A 22,538-nucleotide genomic window follows, 5' to 3' on the forward strand; every position below is an offset into this window, starting at 1 on the left:
GATTGTGAACTTGTAATAATTATACGAGGCATTAATCATTGACAGAAATCATTTACTGTATACGAAGTGCACTATGCTACCCGGCATGATGATCACGTACAAACCAGAATCGTCCATTCATCACCGTTGTCCGTCCCCAAACACACACACAGGGAAAGTGGGTAGATGCTGACCCCTTGTGGCTTCCACCCCAGGTGACCAGGGGGATGTTTCATAAAGCTGTTCTTGAAGTTATGAACGACTTAAGAACTACTGGTGATCAGTTCTTGTGCTGAATTATTGAAATTGTGATAAGTATAGCACATCAGAACTGATCACCAGTCGTTCTTAAGTTGTTCGTAACTTTAAGAACAGCTTTATGAAATACCCCCAGCAATGGTCAGCAACTGTATCAGCCAGGCACACATAGTGCCAAATGAAAAGAAGAAAAACCACCGAACTTGATAACATCAATTTAAGTATCATTGTAGCAGCAGCTGTGCTTGTCTTTAGCCTCTGAACGCTGCCAGTAGTCAGTGAACTTTCAATCTTATTTCGTTCGAAAGAGTGCAATGAATTCATGCCACAAAAATAGCAGTCCTTTCTGCTATGTTTCTCTGTCATGTGTATCACAAGATATTTGGTTATTGGACATATGTGACCCTGACGTCAATAGCTTCAAGGTGAAAAAAATTTCCCTGAATTCATACATGTGTGGGGATTTAGTGAATGCAAATGAAAAACGAGGAATGTGCGGTCCTCATTAAAAGAGAATTAATCAAAGGTCCTCATTAAAAGAAAATTAATCAAATAACTAGTTATGTCACAGTGGTAGAATGGTATCAAGAAAAAAAAAATTATATTTTTTGTTACTGAAATCACAAAATTACATATTTCTACATCATAAGAATTCAGCCCTTTTGGAAATGTATATTTACAAAGAAAAAAAAAAGATATTGGCATTCTGGCACATATATGATTGAAATAGAAGAATAAAAAACTGTGTTTCAGTGATACTCTGACAAATTGTGATACTTTAGACAAATGCAATTTCATAATGGATAGATGTGAAAAACAAAGATTCAGTCATGTATAATGAAAAATTGTGTATTTATTTATCAAAATTCAAGACCATTTTCTGGTTTGATCCGCGTATATTTGATATGCAGTGTCATAAGAAGTGTGGAATAATGGCAGATTTGACCTTTTTTATGGTTTCCACAAAATGTACCTGAGGTTCCAAAGGAAACTTTACATGACATACAGTGTATTTGAGAAGGTTTTCATTTAAAAAATGATATCATGGAACAACAAAATCTGTTTGTTTGGTAACTTGAGATTAACAATTATGTTAAAAAGTACATGTAATCATCTCCACAGTGGATTGCACCATGTGTCTGTATCCATGAGGGTAACTTACGAAGTGTAAGGTTACAATTTTTTTTTTTCTAAATGGTTTCTGTACCCGTAACACAAAAAAGCAAGTGCGTCAAAGCTAAATGTGATGTGGCTATCATGTCAAAATCAATTAATGTGATCATATTTGTGGTACTTTTCTTACAAACACTCCTCTATATCATCAGTTCTTCCCACACCCATAAGTGAGTGGACTGATGCAGTGTCGTCACTTCAGGTTTGCAACAAACAAAGAAAGGACCATAGGATATTCATACATCTTTTTTTTCCTCTTGTGCAATGTTTATCATTACCATTGGTACCCACTGTCAAAGTGTGGCAAATTCATGGAAACCTCATGCGCGTCATGTAATTCAGTAAAATAGTATCACAATTTCATCCAACCTCAGTTGTATTTATTTGGTGGCCATATGATATGAATGTATATATACATATGTTGCTTTAGATTGTGAGATACTAGTAAACTATGTGGGCAAACTTTATGTACACATACAGTGTAGTGAATGACATGGACTAGTGAGTCGATGTATTGTAGCATCTGTAGGGTTAACATGGACTGCTCTTCCTGACGACGTTGTCAACAGCCACTGCTGCTACTATTACTCGGCATTGCTAGGTTCAGTACCTTGTTTGAATTTGTGTGTCAAGAGGAATATTTTTTTGGGGGGTAAATTATCTTGTCCAAAGGTGTATGCACCAAGGGAGATTAACTCTCATGTCACCATTGACAACCTATTATACACAATGTCCGTGCCATATCGAGCCTGTAGTCTACAAAAGGTTAATGTACATGTACATCCCAGCATCTCCTTTCAAAAGAGTCGGATGTGCATTACTACAAGGTCATTAGTTGTACGGTGGAACCTTGTTAAAACAAGATACACTGGTGTACCTGATATAACGAGATAATTTTGCAGGTCCCATTCCGTTGGTATTCTTTTGTGTTTGTCCCAGATACATGATATAACGAGGAAATTTCAGTGGCATCAAGTATCCTGCTATATTGCGGTTTTCCTACATGTACATGCTGTGTATGTGTACAAATGAAGCTGTGAAAGCTAGTATTTTTCTCAAAAATTTTTGGAGACTATGTAGAGAATGTAGAACACGTAAATTGATTGTCACACAAGTACAATATATTCACGTCAGTGGAGTCATTCCTTGTGCATGTACGGTACATAACCGTGTGCATGCATTACTGTGAAGGTGGGAAGTTTTGCTTGATGGAAGATTTTGCCCTCGGACAAGTGACACATATTTCCTGTCTTTGTAATTTTGCTGACTTTAAACGCATATAAGTAGGATTGTAGTGCTAATTCGCATAGGCAAATTGTATGCAGCTAGAGATTTCATTATTTTTTATTTTTGCACTAGTAGACAATTTCCACACCATCAAATAGTCTTTGTTAATGGTAAGCATGTCATACTTCATGTTGAGTACATTGTTTCAATTTTAAAGTGCAATGGAAAATGTTATGACCAATTCAGGCAATTTAATGCTTGATCTGCCCAATGGTTTTCAAAGCTTGAGACACTTACATGTGTCCTTCAGCACAACATGACATCTTCAAAATAATTAGTACTGATATATTTAACCATTCAGTGTGGGTGCATGCATGTGTGTGTGTGTGTGTGTGTGTGTGTGGACCTCTTTTGAGAGCTGCCTGAATTGGAAAGGGGCTTACAAGTAACAATATAAAGTGGATTAGTTCATACAGTTTGATAAAATTGGTGTTCAACAGTAAAATTGCATGACTTTGATAGGAAGTTTACATTGACTTTGCACTCCATGCTATGGTTAACACCATTCATGCAGGGCGTGGAAAAGATGCAAGGTTAAACAAGAGGAAACCTCTTGCAAGCAGCTGATTTCTGGTCCATTTGGATAGCAGACGTATATAACGGCAGCATGCGTTATTTTGGTCACTACCATTGGTGACTTGCCTGTATACTATGTCAGTGACATGCTGACATACTGAGTAGCAGAGGGTTAAACCTGAATGGTTTCAGTGTAGCTGTATCTCATCATTTGTAAGAGATATGAGTGATTGTTGAATTTTGCTCATCTTCTGGAACTTGTGATTGGAAGGGAATGTCATTTTGTGGATAACAAATCCTGTACATTGGATTTTTTTTTTTCAGTAATTAAAAGGAGAGAGAACTTTAGATTTCCGCTTTGCAACGTACAGTGTATTTAGATCTTTCTGAAACATCCTGCATTTAAAGTTTTGCAGGAAACGGCAGCTTAGTATATGGTGATATCTTGTATATCTTTTAATCATAGAGTTTTTAATTTGTAAAGTAGAGCAAGAAATTATGTGCAAATGCGTCTGTACTGATTCTTACGTCAGCTGGATGAGATTCATAGGCATGTATATTTAAACAGATATCATTATTAGTGATCTACAAAATAATTTTAGACATTTGCGGGCCAATGTGAGTTGACATTTATCACTTTTTGATACTCGAAATTCTTCTTCTCTGTCTTTGTACTTCGCTTGCTTCTTTCTTTTGTCATGATGTTGTATGTGGGGGAGGAGAAATATTGCCCTGCCGACTCGACGGAGCATGGTCAATATAGTGTGATGATGGTTCAATAAATGCTTGAATATGCCTTGACATTCTCGTCTGTTGGTTGACCCAGGAAAATTTATTTTCAGATGTTGACTTCTTGTGTCTGTGTGTGTGTGTGTGTGTGTGTGTTGGGGGGGGGGGGGTGTATGATACAGGTAGGTGCACTGTTTGTGTGACTATTAAAATGTATAGGTTTAAGAAAAAACTTGCGCACAGGTACACATATCAGGCATGGCCTCAGAATAACAACACACTGCTCCAACATCTGTAAATCAGATTCATGTTCATGATGTTCTGTCAAACTTTACAAGTTTATGCAGTGTATTGTGGTACCAAAACTTACCAGCATGAACATATACAAACACATGCACACACACATCCATACATTAAACCAATGGAAAGTATGCAGTCAGCCTTTAACATCAACATCCCATGAAGACTGAACAAAGTACATTGACCTCAACCCTGTGTCAATCTATCCATATTCCAAACTTCTTCCACCCACAAGGACAGACCCATACATGTAAATGGTACCAAAAGGCTTTGACTTTGGATATAATGTAGTTTCAACTCAGGCAAGCTTGACCGCGTTTATGTTGTACATTCTTTCAAAGGACCAAAGGCCAATCACTCTTCATGAAAAAAAAAAAAAAAATCCAAGAGGGACAATTAATACAGTATTCAAACAATTGTAAGAAGCACAAAATTGAGGTGACATTAATTATAGATTGCATATCACTCTTTCCTTTTAATATTACATATACCATTTACAATTGAACGACAATTACACACAGTTCATTGGTTTTGTTCTTCTAATCTTCGTACAAAAACCAATCACTAATCAGGGAATACATGTATAGCCACTACTGTTTAAGACTCTGGTAAGTGGAAACACCTTCATGGAACAAGACTACTGCATGATTTCCAAAAATTGATTTCTTTTTAAAATTAATTTATTATTTCTTTTAATTGACCGCTTGGATAAGACAGGATGGCGGTCGAACCATACACATTTTACACCAAATACATATATAAAACTTGAAACTTTGTGTAATGTGCAAATTGCTGGAGGGAGAGAACTCATAAAGATACATGTAATAATGTAAAAACAAATTTCTGGCAGAACACTTATTGACGGACAGGGCATTATTCACAAGTGTGGTGGCTGTACATATTTTTACCCTTTTGTACAGTTGGAAATACTCAACATTTCAGTCTACATGGCGTGTGATATGAATACATGCCAATTTTACAAGTAAAATACATGCCATGTCAGTACATCAATGTAAGGCAACAGAGTATTAAGAACAAAAAACAAAAACAAAAACAAACAAAATAACATAACTGAGGCCATTTATCTGCCCAGAACAAATATTGACACTACAATGTAGATCAATGTTATCACCAGTGTTTATTATACTACAGAAAATATGCATTGCTTGCTCAATGGATGCATCAGAATAAAACACCATTATTCCAAGCACTTTCTGTTAAAACCCGTTGAGGACGAGCTGATTTTGCTACAACATGCCTTTCCCATAGACACCTGTCCGAATATACTCAGAGGCCCGTTGCATAAAACTTACCATTGAATTTCAAAGGTAACTACCGTCAAAATTAGGCATCACAGCCAATCAGCACCAAGGATTATAAAATTTACCGCTAATTTGAAGACTTACCGCTAGAAAGGACCAGTAAGTCCAGCGGTAAGGGCTTTATGCAACAGGGCCCTGGACTTGTCTTCAACGGGTTAAAACATGATTTGCAGAATACAGAGCTACAGAAAGAAAAGAGATGGAAGATTATGTGACTGTTTTGCCAAAGGAGGTAGGTTATGTCAGCTTTGTACAATGTACACTCGCTCAGTCCCATCTGTGCATATTTGTGCATACTGTATCTTCCACACAGTGCTGTTAGGGGCAGTTCAACAGTTTCATGTGAAAAAGACATATGACATACGTGAAGGAGCACATCATCTATAATACAAAGGAGAATTCATTACCCGCAGTCTTCTTCTATGATATACACTGTTTATATCCAAGATTAACTGTGCTACAGCTAGGATGTGACATAACAACTGCATTGCCATGCAGGTTTCCTTATAATACTGCGATTTTGGTGAGATCTTTCATATTGAGACCTGATATAATGAATTTAAATTTTGGACCCTGTTTATACACAGTTCTGTCTTCATCCTGATTTCACACAAACACACAAAGAAGAAGTAGTGTAATCACAAGTAGAAACAGTCAGTTCAATATGAAACATAAATGCAATGACTTTGATTTGTTTCTACTATAACTTATATGCTTTGGTGCCACAAATTATAACATAATATAGGCTGGCCTTAAGGAGGATACACCAATTACTGTCTGAAGTAGAATTGTACTGCCTGAACAATATATATATCTCATGAGAACGATTAATGTCATATCTCCTCGAAGTAGAAGTCCATACCATGATTACTAACAAAATCAGATATCTAGAGCAAAGTTGAAAATATTAACAATCAATGTAATCACATCTTAAAGTGCATTCCAAAGGGGAAAAACAAATCCACTACAGGGTAATGTAATTGCAAGCATTCACTGAACAGACAAGACGAAATACTTCATTCTATCGCCTGCTACTTTATGAGCAAAATTTGTTGATTTTCGAGAGAGGGCATTAATGACTTTCCGCCCAGAACTTTGTTTGCCTATCACAGTGAGTGGGCAATAGAATGTAAAAATTACACTGCTCTAGATGTCTGATATGGTTAATAATATTATATAAATTCTTATGCTTCAATTCCGTCAGTCATCATCTGCCAATCATTCAAATGGACTATCTATATATTTACAGTTGACAGCATGACTATTCATACCCTTGACCATTTCTAGCGTTTTTCCTAGCAAGTAAACGATGAAATGATGATACCTCATTGTGAATTTTATGTGTTTAGTTGTCATCTACCAATTAAAGTAAATTTCGGTTTAACATCATTTGCATAACAATGGAAACATTGAGATGTCTGTCTTTTCAGCTGGCCTTAATTGTTTGATTACTTTCTAGGAATGTGAGAATTTTCACCAGGAACACGGTGAAATCTAGTGCACTAAACACTGTTGTTAAATGCAAATGGCTTGTGATCTATATTAAATGATGACTTACTTCAAACGTCCGAGTAGGGATCAAGTATGGAAAGCCTTGAAAATAAATATCTTTGCATTTCCTCTGTTATGCTAATGAGATACAGTATTAAAACCTAGAAATGTCATGATCTTTTTAGTATGACAATTCAGGGTATCAAACTAATACCTGACTGCCACTACTCAAATGCATTATTCTATGAGAAATCAGTATAATTCAAAAAGAAATGATTTAGGGGTATTAACAATTTTGCAGGCAACTGTACGTACATTATTGTACAGTGCTTTGCAACATATCAGCACTGCATCGAGATAGTTCCTCTATCCATAACGTATGCGTATTGGTTTACACGCTCAATTCAGTCAAGCGAATCTGATATTTCCATCTATCAGTGACAACACACAGGCAAGTTTGTTTAGTATCCTGACCCCATCCCCATCAATCCCCCCCCCCTTCCCCCCAGCCCCCCCCCCCCCCCCAAAAAAAAAAAAAAAAAATGTGGGGCAAAGGAATAAAGATGGCAACTAATACATTTTTTATTTCAGGTGTCCCTTACAGCAACATACTGTCTTAGGAAATTCACTTTTCCACACTTGCCCCCACTTTACACACATCGACTCACACACACACACAAGAAATTTAAAGGCACTTACTCCAAGCAAAATTATACACAATTGATTCTCACTTGGTAATCCATCAAAAGATGAGCATACTATTGCAATGCTTACACAGAAGTTACTCATTCTTGGACAACCACAATACATACGGATAAGAGGTCCTATCCATTTCATCACATTTATACATCATTATAATTGTATATCATGCATATTTTCCCCTAAAATAGGAGTACACAACTGTATTTACTGTACACACACTGCATACATGGAATGATAACTTCAGTAAGCCAAGGAAATATCATACAAATGATAGAATGCTGCACAGGACAGAGTGGATCGGTGAGAATTGGATACACGAGTTTAAGTTTGGAACTGTTTAAACCCACCCACAAGTACAACGAATGGGTCTTAGACTGTTTCAAACTTAAACGAGAATATCCAATTCCCACTGATCCACGAAATAGGCATGTGCATCATTTGTGTTATAAAATGGGCCTTAATTCATGAAATACCACCATTTTCCCCATCATGCATCCGGTACACCTACAACACTGTACAAGACTTGAGCCAGATTGAACCGGATGCACTGCTCATTGTGGATCAGTAAAAGTCAATGCATGACAATTGACCAATCAGATTGCAGAGATTCTAAAGCTCATTTTATAATGTACAATATTCAAGAGTGAGGCCAAGGTGTACAGTCACACACTCTGTTCCATACACTGCTATGGAACGTGTAGATACAAACTCTCGCAGACATCACATTCGCAACACCGCCCTCTTCTCATAGACGAACGGCTGACTAGCTGCCTGCTGTGAGAGTATACTCAGGCACTGCCCAAGCACCTACAGAAGAATTGAAGTAGTAAAGTCATATTTTATTTCTTTTATTCCAGGTAATGAAATCACATACATCAAAACAACCATCGTTGTGAAACCTGAGCACTCTACAAGGCATTTATTTTACACTGGTTTTATTTTCACCAAACCTGCAAGTCAAATGATATTAACTAAATTTACTAAATACCAAAATATTGCCTTCTTTTGCAAATATGTAATATATATCACATCCGAGGTGGGATATTGCTCATATTGCTTCATGGAGATGGAAAAAAAAACATATTTTTCTTTCCATTGCTGTGAATCTCAAAAGCACTCTAAGCCACTTACGAAATTCTCATACCAGCCCCTATCCACGACATATTATGCTCATAGAATACTGTTTTTTCGCGAACATTTAGACTCGCGAAATATATGGCATATACAGTAATTGGCATACACAGTATTTTACGAAGTTTACTTAATAATCAGCCTTAATGCAATGAATTGAAATAAAAACAGTACTTGAGTAACAATTTAATAAAATAAATAAATTTTGTAATTTCACATAAAACAATGACATACATACATTGCATCAACATTTGAACAAGCAGCAATTCAAATTTTTGAAGATTTTATGTAATACCAATAACAAGAACTGAAATAAACTCTATAATTTCACGTAACAAATGACATATTGCGTCAACAGTTGTTATCAAAAGTGATTACGAGGACCACACAAGATTTGCTGTCAAGATTGTGTAAAATCAGCCAACATAATATGCACTGGCAGGGAGATGAAGAAAGTTCAAATTTCTTGGAAATGAGCTACCACCTGATTCAATTTTGGCCCCTTTCTTATGAGTCAAATTTAATGGGGCCTTCCTTGAACCACCCACGTATGATACTGAATCATTAACCTCTCCCCCTGCTAAATATAAATGCACTTATTTGATAAATACATTTTGCTCCATCAGCTTTGGATCTGGAAAAGTGAAGATTGGAAGGAAATATAATTTTGTACAGTATGGTATTTTCCTGTCATTCTAGTCATATGCATTTTGCCTTAATAGGCAGTTAAAGTTTTGATGAGAAGGTTTTACAAATACCTGTGAGACAATGAAGAACAGAAAATAGTTTGGTGGCAACTATGTCATGATAAATGGCCCTGGCAGCTAAAAGTGAACTATTTCAAGCTTGAGCTGCGGTGATTTGTGGTCCACCATGCATGAAAGACTTTCTGAGATGTATCATCATATTGAGGACTTATGCGCTCTGTTTTTTTTACCGATGTGTCCAAAGCTTCAGCAGGAATACACCTGTCAAATGTCTGGTCAGGATATCTTTTTTTCATCCTGACCAATGTGCTTCTCAGAATGAATTTGCTGCATGGTGGGCAGCAAAAATCACCAGCAACTAAACCTTACTCGTCACGGCAATATGTTTTGATCTTACCTGTCTTGTGTCCTGGGGTGCAATTACACCATCATTCCACATGCGGCTGGAGGCGTAGATGGCCGTCGCCTGCTTCTCGTACTTGGCTCTGAGTGTTTCCTCCTGTTCTGGCTGCCCATACTCCTTTGTAACACACCAGGGAAGAGAAAAGTGAAATAAAAAAGGACTTGCCAACACAAATATTTCCTTTCAAGCTACTGTTCAAAGCATGGGAAAGACTGGCACTCAATGGTACACTAAAGTATTGAACCAGCCCAGAATATATGTGTAACTATGTGCATTCTTTTTCCATGCAACTTTCTTTTTTCAGCCTTTAGAAATTGTATCAAATATTGGTGGTTCTCTACCAAAAAAAGAAAGTAGCAGTCACTAATACCGGTATACTGGAGGGGCTTATAGTCCCTCTAGTGTGCTGAGAAAATAAGGCTAGGAGCTGGTCTGGCCAAAAGGTACCCAACAAGCCTGCAAATAGATGATCTGACGTCTGTCATTTTGAAGGTACCAAAATTCTAGCATCCAGTTTAGCAAAACTATTTCACTTCGTAATGATGGCTGCCAAAAAACATAAACTAGCGACAACAGTCACACAAATGCCCATCTTTCATAAGGTATACAACCAATGTTGGTGTCTCACGCCAATGCAGTCACAGTAGAAATGGTCCACCCAAAGAATTACACTGTCTTGGCTCTTAATATAAAAGACAGACATTTTCAGATTTGTCAGAAACTCTAAGTCAATTCTATGTCATCCTGCTTGCATTATGTCTGCTAGTCCCACTATGTGTCGTACCAAATGTTTTTATAGGTAGAAAACAAAGACACTGCCATTGTACAATACTTCATATAATTTGTCAAGGGCATTTTAAAAGTTTAAACTTTGCTTCACATAATCCCCTTGCAATATACAATGCGTATGCAATCCTACTGGGATTGTGACATTGCAACATCAAAACAGAGCAAAAGAAGTACAGTTCAAAGTAGTACCCCTACACGTTTGTACCTCTGCTACCAGTCTTGCCCTTTCTCCAGGCTGCATGAGAGCAAACTTGGCATTGGGCCACATGAAGCTGAAACGAGGATCAAACGATGCACCACACTGCAATCATAAAACAAGGACACAAAGAAAGAAGGGGGGAGGGAGTGAAGGTAATATACAGAGAAAGAAATGCATAACCACATCACATGCCAATACAGAGGACTCCCATTATAACGGTCCTCTTGGGACCAGCAGTTTTCTTTCAATGTACCAAAATTTCGTTGTAACCAAACAAATACACACACAAAAAAAAACATGGAGCGGAGAATGTTGTGGTGTGAAATTTTACTTCGTTGTAACCGGAATTTCAACATAACCATGTTCATTATAATGGAAGTGCAGTGTGTCTTTCTCTTGGGAATAATAATGATGGTGTATCATAGCACTAATGTGCGCCATCCACTTAGTACATTTAACATTCAGATTAAAAAAGAGGGGGAGGGGGAAATGGGCTACTTTTCAAACAAAATGTTTTCAGTCTGGTCTCAAACATTGTCAATGATGTTAAATTCCACACACTAGGCAGTTGAATAAGTGTCACAGACATCATTTTCTCAACTGACTCTGTGTGTGTTTGTATGTGTGTGCGTGTGTGTGTGCACACAAGTGTATGTTTATCAATTTATGCAATTATTAATTTTCTTCAAGGGACACAATGTTTGAATTTCAGTTTGTTTTTCTTCTCCACTTGTACAAATGAAGTCATTACGATAAAGTCAACAATTTTCACATGAAATATAAACAAGGAAAAGTAGAAATTACGCGGTGCGTAAAATATGTCCCCGCCGGAAGTAGCATTTAGTAGCAAAATGTACAATATCGGTAAAAAATCAAGGTCAAAGGTCAAAGAAGTCAAAGGTCAAAATTCTGTGTAGAAGTTTTGAAGCCCTCACCTAGTGCCATCACAAAAAGCAAACGGAATCGAAATCGGGTTAGAAATGGCAAAGGAGTAGCATTTTGTAGCCAATGTACAATATAGGTCAAAAATCAAGGTCAAAGGTCAAAGAAGTCAAGGGTCAAAATTCTGTGTAGAAGTTTTGAAGCCCTCACCTAGACTGTAGTGCCATCACATAAAGCAAATGGAAATGAAATTGGGTTAGAAATGGCAAAGGAGTGTTTACTTAGCATTTTGTAGCAAAATGTACAATGCAGGTCAAAAATCAAGGTCAAAGGTCAAAGAAGTCAAAGGTCAAAATTCTGTGTAGAAGTTTTGAAGCCCTCACCTAGTGCCTTCACATGAAGCAAACGGAATCGAAATCGGGTTAGAAATGGCGAAGGAGTAGCATTTTGTAGCCAATGTACAATAAAGGTCAAAAATCAAGGTCAAAGGTCAAAGAAGTCAAAGGTCAAAATTCTGTGTAGAAGTTTTGAAGCCCTCACCTAGTGCCATCACATAAAGCAAACGGAAACGAAATCGGGTTAGAAATGGCGAAGGAGTAGCATTTTGAAGCAAAATGTACAATATAGGTCAAAGGTCAAGGTCAAAGGTCACAACTGAAATTCTGTGTAGAAGTTTCAAAGCTCCCATGTAGTGCTATCATATAAAGCAAACAGAATCAAAATTGGCTCATAAATGACAGAGAAGTAGCAAATTGAACATTTTGATCACACACGGACGCACAGACAGACAGACGGACGGACGGACAGACACACGGACACACACACGTACGGAGCCCGTTTCATAGTCCCCTGCTCGAACTCGTTCGGCGGGGACAAAAAAGAGTACTCAAAAGAAATTGATTATTACTTTATGGTATATGTACATATATTTCATGATATCGTAAAGAATACAAGTGAATACACCATTATCGATTAGCAATTTGCTTCACTTGGATAACGGCCTCTGAGCATCATAGTTTGTCACAGCTTGAACAGTTAGTGAAGTATAGAAGTTGAAGAGACCAGCTATTTCCCTCACTACAAGTAGCATCTTCCTGTCTACGGACATGCTTTCCTGTCAGTGACACTAAACAAGCAACCAGCCAACCAGAGAAGCACTGTTCTTACACCGACACAACATGGTGCCAACTTTGCAGGACAAAAATGTGTTTCTCTGAACCAAGATTGTCTTTTTTTTTAATAGGCTGACCAAAGCTTTCATGCTAACAAAATACTGAGGATCAAAAAATTTTAAACTTTTTGTTGTGATAAAAATCAGATTTTCTGGGAAACCTCATAAAGTGGCTAAAGGATAAATTTATTGTTGCCCTTCTGTGTTAATCATGAAGTGTTGTAGTCTACTTATATAGAGATGACGGCACATGGACTAAAGCAAAACTTCTAAAATTCATAACTTTTAAACAGACTGTCTAATTTTCCTTAAACTTCATAGATGTGCACTGCTAATATTTATGGATTAACCCAAATCCAATAATTATCTGAAGCAAATACCCCTTTTAAGTATTCAAATCCTTTCTGCACCAGGGACTTTGGACAATGCGTACAACGCTATGGAGGTTTGTGCCAATCAGCACTCTGAGCACGCAAAGGTTTCAACTGCCGAGATCTCGCTTACCATGGCAACGCTGCTGGAGCCGATGCTGTTGCCGACGAGGAACGTGATCTTGGGCACCGTCAGGCAGGCCACCGCCGACGCCATCCCTGCCCGGGCGCGGACGGTCTCCCCCAGGAGCTCCGCGTCCCCCTCCGCCCAGCTCTCCTCGACGTCCGACACGCTCTGGAGGAAGACCAGCGGGACGTTCCGGTGCTGGCACAGCTGGGCGAAGTGCGCCCCCTTGATGGCGGCGTCGTGCGTCAGGGGGCCATCGTTTGCCGCAATACCTACCAGGTGGCTGATGAATGGAGAGATAGAAATTTCAATGGATCATTTGTTTGATGGTAGACATTCAAAATCTTACAGCGTGAGTAGACAATTTTGCCATACAACACAAAATCAATTTGCTGTGTTAATGCTGATGGATATCCCCACGGGATGATCAGACTGAACAATCTTAAATCTAGACTTTGGTATAATATTCTAAAAGCCCCAATCTTTTTTTTTTTTACCATACGTGATGCAATTTCAAACTATTCATGATTACAGTATTAAGTTTTTGTGTGCCACATTATGCTGAGACCACAGTGCATGAGCACTTCTGGAAAACATGCTGGTTTTTCAAAGCCATATGTATTAAACTTTTTACCTAAATATTTATGCTTAAAATGCAGTACAGCAATCTTTGCTGTGATGTCGATTTTATTACAAAGCTATGGCTATGACACTGTTTATGTACTGTGTCATATTGCAACTTACCAATCAGTTTGTGCACAACTGTGTGTCTGAGCAAAATTTGCGAAGTTGGCAAGCTGTCGATTGAGTCAGGCATGCAAATGTCGCACACAAAAAGTTAATTCAGCCACAGAAAAAAGGGATTAACTTGTGGCCACTCACAACAAGACTGGGCTTGAACCTCAGACTTTCTTAACCAAAGTAAAGCGTGCCTTCCCTCAAAATATGACTTGTCCACTTTCACACATAAGGCAGCACTGAATGGCATAGGCACTCACACGGAAAGGTACATTTCTGCAGATCAGCAATTGATATTTGATGTGTCAAACAATATCTTGCCCTCGATTGATATTCAAGATTATAAAGTGACAGGGACAGGACAGGGAAAGCATGTATACAATATATTTTTCAGGTGAGTTCTCTTGCAGATTTCTGGATCTTACTCACCCTTTCACAAATGCAAAGCCTGTGATCAGAGTGGGACCAAAGAGCTTCTTAAATTCATGCAGTCTACTGCCGTCCACAAGTCGTGCCAATATCTGCATACAAGACAGTCAGGAGATATTTTAAAAGATTTGCTATCAAACTTTTCCGTGAATACATGCATAAAATTGTCATAAATTCATGGGAAGTTGGTGGGGCAGATTTCCTCCTCCGCCTCTCGAGTTTATTTTTCGTGATTTTATTTCCCCGGTGTTTCCTATGCATTTTGACAAAACATTTTGCCACTTGTGCATTATCGAAATGGCAAAGCAATGCCTTTTACCATTAGCAAATTTATGCTTTCATTAATGTATGTTGCAATACCATTATGTTAAAAAGAAAGATACATGTATTAGAAATTTAGAATAATGAAATAAAACAGCAAATACAGAAGTATATTAGAAAAACAAATACAAATATATATGAACTGCAAAATAAAAAGAAAATCTGCAAATAAGAGATTCTGTTTATAAATATATGACCTTCAAGAGTCAATTGATAACAATCTTCTAAGACATTTTGCTCTTACACTGTAAAAACAGAACAGATTTACATGTATTGTAATATGGGCAGAAATTTACACATACATGCTGGAAAAAACAAACAAACAAACAAACCATGAGTACAGACAATAATCTAAGAACATAAAAATATACAAATATTTACATATTACAAAATGAGCAAAAATTCACATATTACATGCTGATGGTATGACAAGTATCTATAAAGACAACATATCTTTTTTTTAAACCACATATATCCTAAAAGTTAAATCATTCATTATATAACAATCCACTGAAAAGACAACCATTTGCAAAATTTGGTGATGAGAACTTCCCCAATTTCCCAGCCTATTCAACACTCCCTTAAAGTGTTTCATGCCTAGAGCTAAGGTCACACAAGAGGAAAAACAGAACAGAACAAAACAAAACAAAAATATAAATAGGTAAAACAAACTTAAACAAGAAAAAAAACAAGAAGTCAAATCATACTGTTTTCTCTACAAGATGCCTTCATTCATATTTTCTTGTTAGAAAGACTACTTTAAACATTGACAAATGACTACATAGATGTACTGTCCTTCACAATGATATCTGTAACTGTAAGTACCAACAATTATCTGACAGTGACATTCCTCTTATCAATTAACTTCTGCAGATACCTTGTGTACGCTGACAGAGCTAATCTATGTCTAATTACACTTCTGCACTCTAAAGCGGCTCAAAAACAAATGTACTGTAATGATTAACAACTCTTGGTCAAAGTTCATGCAAACGTTCCATTTGTCCATTCAAATGTTCTGAAGGACGGGCAAGTGTAGCACTTCTCATTGATATGATTAAATAGTATGATCTTTATCAAATACTACATGAATATATGCTACAAAGGTTAAAATGGCTAAGTTTTAATATAGAACACACTATTGATGACTGAACTAGCTGGGGAGCATTTCAGGGTGCATTTTTTAGTGTGCAGAGAATGTGTATAAACCAAAAAGAGTATTTTCTTTACATGTCAAGCAAGGTGTTGTGAGGATATCAATCATATGGGCAAACACCACACTTGATTTGAAGCTTTTTTCAATCATTTATTATGTGTATACATGAGTAGCTTTTCCTGCACTCACAACTGACAAGAGTTTTTAAAAATAAGAGCTTAGCTCTTGAGAAGACCGCATGGTTACCTATCCATCATTTGGACAAGTTCGTATTGACCACAATGTAGCAGATGACTCGTAAGCATCGAAGTTTTATGTAATCACAATGAATTGTGAAAACAGTCAAATTTATTAGTCAAAACCAATGAACACATCACAGTATAGCCAATTGGAAAGCTTTATCCTTTAGCCCAAAACCAGGCACAAATACCCTATCTCCGAGAGCACATTGACACAAAATGATTTGACCTGTATTCTATCTGTGGTAATACACTGTACGTGATCAGGATAGATAATCCATTTAGGTGATTATATTTTTAAAGAGAGAGAGCGAGAGATTGAAAAAATGCAGCATTCATCACAGATACAAAATTCTCACACAATCATCTACTGTATACAAAATGTATGCTCCTTCTATAAAACGTTCAGAAATACCTTCAATGTTCAACAAGACAAACTTGTTCAATTTTTCCAGAACTAACAGCTCTGTTGTACTGTGTCATTCAATAAATCAATCTGTTTTTGCAAAAGAACAAAAACATAAAATACTTTTGAGAACTTTGTTTTGTTTCAAGTAATGTGTTCACTGTTGCATGAACAAATTTGGACAAAATTTACATCTAAAAGTGAGGACAAAATGCTAAATTCATCCAGAATAAAGAGCGCAAGAATCTTTACCTGCCTCATGTGACCTTCGACCTCTCCTGCCGCGCTGACAAGCCCGAGAATCTCGTCCTGGCTGTAGAGAGGCTCGTTCCAATCCCGGGGCTCTTCGGGCGTGGCCACGTTGAAAGTGGAAACGGCATCCCGCCCCATGGCAAACGCCTCCTCCTCGGTGGCCGCAAAGTGATCCGTGACCCCGCTTACCCTTTTTTGTATGGACAGGCAAACGAACAAAAAGGTAAAAAACAAAAAACAAAAAAGGAGACTGGGTGGAGAGAGAGAGAAAAAAAAAAACTTTACAATTGAGCACTGGACAAGAGAAGAACCAGTCTGGACCTAACTGTTATCCCATCAAAATCCAGCATTTTTATACTTGTCTTTGACTTGTGGCAGTCATGACCTATTTGTTATCTTCACTCAAAGATGCTCGCATATGTGTAATACATTACATCCCCAAAGAAAAGAAAAAGTGAAGTCTAAAACTTGTTGCAGGACACATCTTGCTTCAAATCAAAGACAAATCTCAAATATAATATGTACAATCTTCAGTCTGAATTTTGTACTTGGAGTTTTGACAGTGAAGTCATTCTCATTTTTGAGGCTTGATCATGAATATGACACTTTGTGCATCAGTGGTCAAATTATTCTTGATTCTATGAATTGGCAATTTAGTCAACAAAATTCTATTGCATGTGGGTCCAATGACATGATGATTTGTACCTGCAGTGAAGCGTAGCTCCACCCAGATTCTCTGCAGTGACTACTTCCCCCGTGGCTGCTTGGACCAATGGAGGACCTCCAAGAAAGATGGTGCCTATCTCGTGGACAATGATGGCTTCGTCCGCCATACTGGGAACATAGGCTCCGCCGGCTGTGCATGACCCACACACGATGGCTGTCTGAAATGACAAAATATGCTCATTTAGTAACCATTTTACCTTTAATAGCTTTGCTTCATTTCATTATTTGTTTATGTTGTGCAATTTGATTTGCTTTGATGCTCGGGTTCAAATCCATCTACCTGGTACAAAGACTAATCAGGGGAAAGAGGACATGCTACAATGGTCTTTCTTGGAATATGGATCTAATCAAGTCCATAAATCTCTCATGGTAATAGAATCTAGTGGTCTAAATATATATTTAAAAAAAAGAAATGAAGTGCGAGAGAAGATGACATTCTTGTTACATTGAATGCTGTGGAGTGCTTTATATGTCATAGTTTCACAGCGATTGATTACCCATCTACGATGTGTGTATACTAGTGTTTGTAGCTTATAGTACCCACTTTTCAATCCAGAGGGGAAAATTCTTTGCCTCAGTACCTATCATCACGCTAGAGCTTCTAAACCTGATACACACACACGCACTTTGGTTTTAAACCCATGGCTGCAAAGAAGGAGTGAGGCGACATGTACCAGCCATTTTACCAAGTCTATCGCTTCAATATTGTGCTATTCACCTGTGAAACACCGAGCGCCGAGAGAATGGCCTCCTTGTAGAAAACACGCCCGCCATGATTCTTGTCCGGAAAGATCTCCGACTGGAAGAGAGAAACATACAATCAACATTAACCCGTTGAGGATGGACAGATTTTGCTACAAAACGCCTTTCCCATAGACACCTGCGCGAGCATACTCGTGACTCGTCTTCAACAGGTTCATGGTTACTACCTCATGATCCTGATAAGGTGTGCTTGAGCTTACTACGCTAGGCAAAAGTTTCTTGACCTATACTTTCATGTACTAACCATTACAAACAAACAAAAGAGGGAAATCATAACAAAAACACCTACTGTACAAAAACTGTCTACAGATTTATAAAAGGCAGTTATTTACTGGTGTCAACCTTGCCAGGATGGTAACGTTCCATCACATGCTATTTAAACAGTATGCATGAGTATAAGACCCATTCAAAAGCAAATGTTTAACAAGCAACAGAACTTTTACAGTTAGTTACATGGACAAAAGCATTTTTTTTTTTTTGAGGGGGGGGGGGCACTGCTTGCCCAATAAAGCACATTCATTTCGGGTTTCAAAACAAAACAAAACAAAAATCAATTAGCATTATCTGTTTTACCTGCATGGGAAGGAAGGCCCCACCGCTGTCGATGATGTATATTGCAGGAATCCTGCTCTGCTCACAAATGTCCTGCAGACGCAGCTGCTTCGTGATGGTAATGGGATAGCTGGTGCCCCCCTTGATCGTGGCATCTGATCCACTCACTGCACACCACTTGCCACGAATCTTCCCAATGCCTGTAATTTGTAAACAGTGCAGTGGAGCCAGACAGAAAAATAAAAATAAATAAAAAATATGGCCTCAAGGTATGGCCTAAAATAACAAACAATGGCTTATGTTGCAAATTTTAATGTCAGTGGGTAGTGAAGCATGAAATTCAGTAACTGTGACCGGCCCGAGTATATCTGTGTACAACGGAGTGGCCCGGGGTAAGAAATTCAGAAGTCATTTTATACTGGCTTGTGCTACAACTGTAGTTTATGAAAATATATTAAAAAATCAAAGGTTTTTAATTAGTCTGATGATACTTACAACACAAGCACAAAATGTGTATGATCTAGCAAGAAACAATACAAAAGTGGGAAAGGTACTGCTGATCTGGAGCACAAAACTTTGAATCTTTTCAAACTAGAATGAAGTCTCGCATCCTGGTATGACAGCTGCATCACTTCAACTTGATTTAAGTTGTGAAAAGGTGAAGAGTTCCCAGTCATCAACTGACATGAGAACCACGAACAGAAACATGTATCGTAAACAAAATTATTCAGCACTTCTAACGCTGAATGACAAGAATCTCCAACCCATAATTTCCTGATGCAAACCCAATAAACCTTTTGACACAATCAAATTGTTGAACTCCCTGCCACAAATTCCGTATTAAATACATAGCACCTCCCTAGTCTAGGTATCGGTACAGATCTTGAAGCATGGAGTGCATCAAGTTAGGCTTCGTAAGGCCTCTCTCCTTTTGTTTTGATTTGTTTGGTTTTGCTTTGCTTTGACCTGCACACAGAATTGTACAATTTGCAGTGAGGTTTTCACTTGAACTGTTGTGTTTATTTGGGCACTAACAAGTAGGCCTACAATAACACACCAACAGCAGTCTGTATTCAGCTTGATCAAGGAACAATTGATAATTGAGAATCTTTTTTGGGGGGCGGGGGGTTTTCAAAACAAAATTAAAAGTAATTTTGTAAGCAGGAGCAATTTAATGGGCAGAATCTAGATTTATTTTTAGGGCATATTATATTGTTTGCATCTAGAAACGTCTAGACTAGCTAGCCAAAAACATCTCACTCCCCTACATGGCCTGGATATTTGCCCTTCAGGATTGTATGAGTTGTAAGCAGACCCCTATTTACCACAAACATTGCTTCCAGCTGGTATTGTTCCATACTCCATTTCCCAGCCACACAGGGGAGACAATTCCAAGAACTCGTTGTCGTAATCATCCAGAAGAAGACGAAGTCTGTCTCGGATGAACAGCTTTTTATTGCGCTCGGTGTGCTTTTTCATTGCCCTTTCACCGCCTCCAGCTCGAACAACTCCGAGCATTTCAGTCAACTGCTCATTCAGTTCATAGTTGTGAATGTAATTCGTCTGATAATCAAGGTGTGACTGGTCAACTTCCCCGTCGATGGGTACGAATGGAGTTTCCCCTCGCCGAGACGCCCCCGCTGCGCTACAGGAGCGGGACGGCGTGCAATGCCACTTCCAGCGGCTCGATGACGATGTCTGCAACTTGGCTCTCGAGCAGCCGACAGTTCGCGCGATCGAGCAAACCGACTTCATTTTGCAAAAACCAGCGATCAGATTAGACATGCTTATTCAGTACCACAAGGCGTGTGTCACAAGGGCAAATCCAATCGCAATCCAGACGGTTAATAGCCTGCCTTCTACGAGTTCAGTCGTCAAGTGCAGCCATACTGCCTCGCCTCTCGGTCCAGCAGCATTCACATTTGCCGAGCAAATCAAGGTAACGTGAGAGCGCTATCCCTATGAGCGTAGTGCAGTGACTGAAAAACACATGCAACAGTGCAGTCCCAGTCAGTCTGTGCGTCGATACACGTCCTTGTGCTGCCCTACTCACAACATCACGTACGCTACGAGCGCAGCTGGGATTTGTAAAATCGTCGGGATTTGTATAAACGTCTCGTCAAACGTCTCGCCGGGAAATGTAAAAATCTCGAATATTGCATCAACGGGATTTGTAAAAACGTCTCGCCGGGAAATGTAAAAACGTTCAATTTTGCCGGGAAGTGTACAAACTACAAACGCTGCGGGGAAATGTAAAAATCATGTACATATCAGGGGCGGCACAGCCGTGGCCTGGGGGGGCTTGGGCCCCCACACTTTTTGTGCACCATACAAAGGAATACATAAGGTGTCATCACTTTGGGCCCCCACACTTTTTTCAACCCGGAAGTACGTAAGAGGCACTACAGGGCTCACACCCATAAATATTTCCCCATAGGGATGTGTGTTAAAAATCGAATTTCAAAAAATTCTGTAAAATAGCTGGGAGAAATGAAGTGTTTCAGCTTCACTAACCTGGATAAGTTATGATGTAACCTTTCATCAATCAAATTCTCAGGGTGGATAATTCAGTTCAAATTCTGTCCAGGGGTCCGAAAAGCCAGACTACGAGTTCTTGTCACTCAAAAAATCACCCATTTTCCGTACACGTACCCAATGAAATATAGTCCCCTCAAATTCCACCAGAAAAGCTTTCATCTTCTAACCAAAATGCAATTTGTAGAGGAATTCATACTCAATATCTACAGCTATTCAGTTTCTTGCCAAACTACATCACTGATTTTTAATTAATTTTTTTCTTCATTTATTTTGGTATCTTTGGTACGAATTTGTGAAGGGGTCTCAGACATTCCATTGTATTTACGGGTGTGAGCCCTATAGTGAAGGTCATATTTCTCATTTGACTTTTAAACATCATAAATGTGTTTTTGATGATATTTGCACCTACATCATATGGGAAATTACACATTCAAGGGTTATAAAGCTTCTCAAAGGGACACTTTTGAAACTCACACCCTTTGAGGTTTTTTTAAAAAAAAATAAAAATGTAGTGTTGATCAGTTCTTCATAAGATGAATACCTAGATGCAGGCAGTAATCTTTGATTATGGGGGTGTCATCATCACATTATTGCCTACAAAATACTTGAAAAGACTTTGTTTTGTCAAACAGACTAACTTTATGAATTTTGACCTGTTTCAGTGGTAGCCAAACAAAGAAATACATTAAAATAACACAGTCATTCAAAGTTGTGTGATACTGATGACTGCTATGTACAAAGATCTATCTATACCACAACAACATAATAAGAAAACAAATTATAGCCAAACAGAGTTGGGGGGGGGGGTAGAGGAGAGAGGTGGGGGGGGGGGTAGGAAGGGGAAGGGGGGAGGGAGGAAGAGATCTGACACAATAGATCAACATA

The 22,538-nt window shown here is 38.3% G+C and overlaps 1 protein-coding gene across 1 annotated transcript; it reads right to left on the reverse strand.

Moving 5' to 3' along the window:
- Window positions 1-8,222: 8,222 nt before the first annotated feature.
- LOC139739986 (biotin-dependent 3-methylcrotonyl-coenzyme A carboxylase beta1 subunit-like) lies at window positions 8,223-20,951 on the reverse strand. The gene is made up of 10 exons (XM_071650617.1): window positions 20,441-20,951; window positions 19,137-19,315; window positions 18,520-18,600; window positions 17,781-17,959; window positions 17,076-17,265; window positions 14,705-14,796; window positions 13,544-13,820; window positions 10,993-11,088; window positions 9,993-10,115; window positions 8,223-8,564 (listed from the first exon to the last, which is right to left on the reverse strand). The coding sequence occupies exons 1-10, from the start codon at window positions 20,898-20,900 to the stop codon at window positions 8,478-8,480; spliced, it is 1,764 nt and encodes a 587-aa protein (XP_071506718.1). The 5' UTR covers window positions 20,901-20,951; the 3' UTR covers window positions 8,223-8,477.
- Window positions 20,952-22,538: the final 1,587 nt, after the last annotated feature.

Source organism: Diadema antillarum, unplaced genomic scaffold (assembly GCF_040938485.1).
Source record: "Diadema antillarum isolate AM-2024a unplaced genomic scaffold, OU_Dant_1.0 scf00000003, whole genome shotgun sequence".
In the NCBI taxonomy this organism is placed as follows: Eukaryota; Metazoa; Echinodermata; class Echinoidea; order Diadematoida; family Diadematidae; genus Diadema; species Diadema antillarum.

What these genes read in the sequence shown, in the direction of transcription:
- LOC139739986 (XM_071650617.1), bottom strand. Translation starts at nt 20,900, where the DNA reads ATGTCTAATCTGATCGCTGGTTTTTGCAAAATGAAGTCGGTTTGCTCG. An exon ending in GGGCCTTCCTTCCCATGCAG is followed by an intron (nt 18,601 to 19,136) that starts GTAAAACAGATA and finishes TCTCTCTTCCAG; the next exon opens with TCGGAGATCTTTCCGGACAA. An exon ending in GGCTTTGCATTTGTGAAAGG is followed by an intron (nt 13,821 to 14,704) that starts GTGAGTAAGATC and finishes TCCATTCATCAG; the next exon opens with CCACCTGGTAGGTATTGCGG.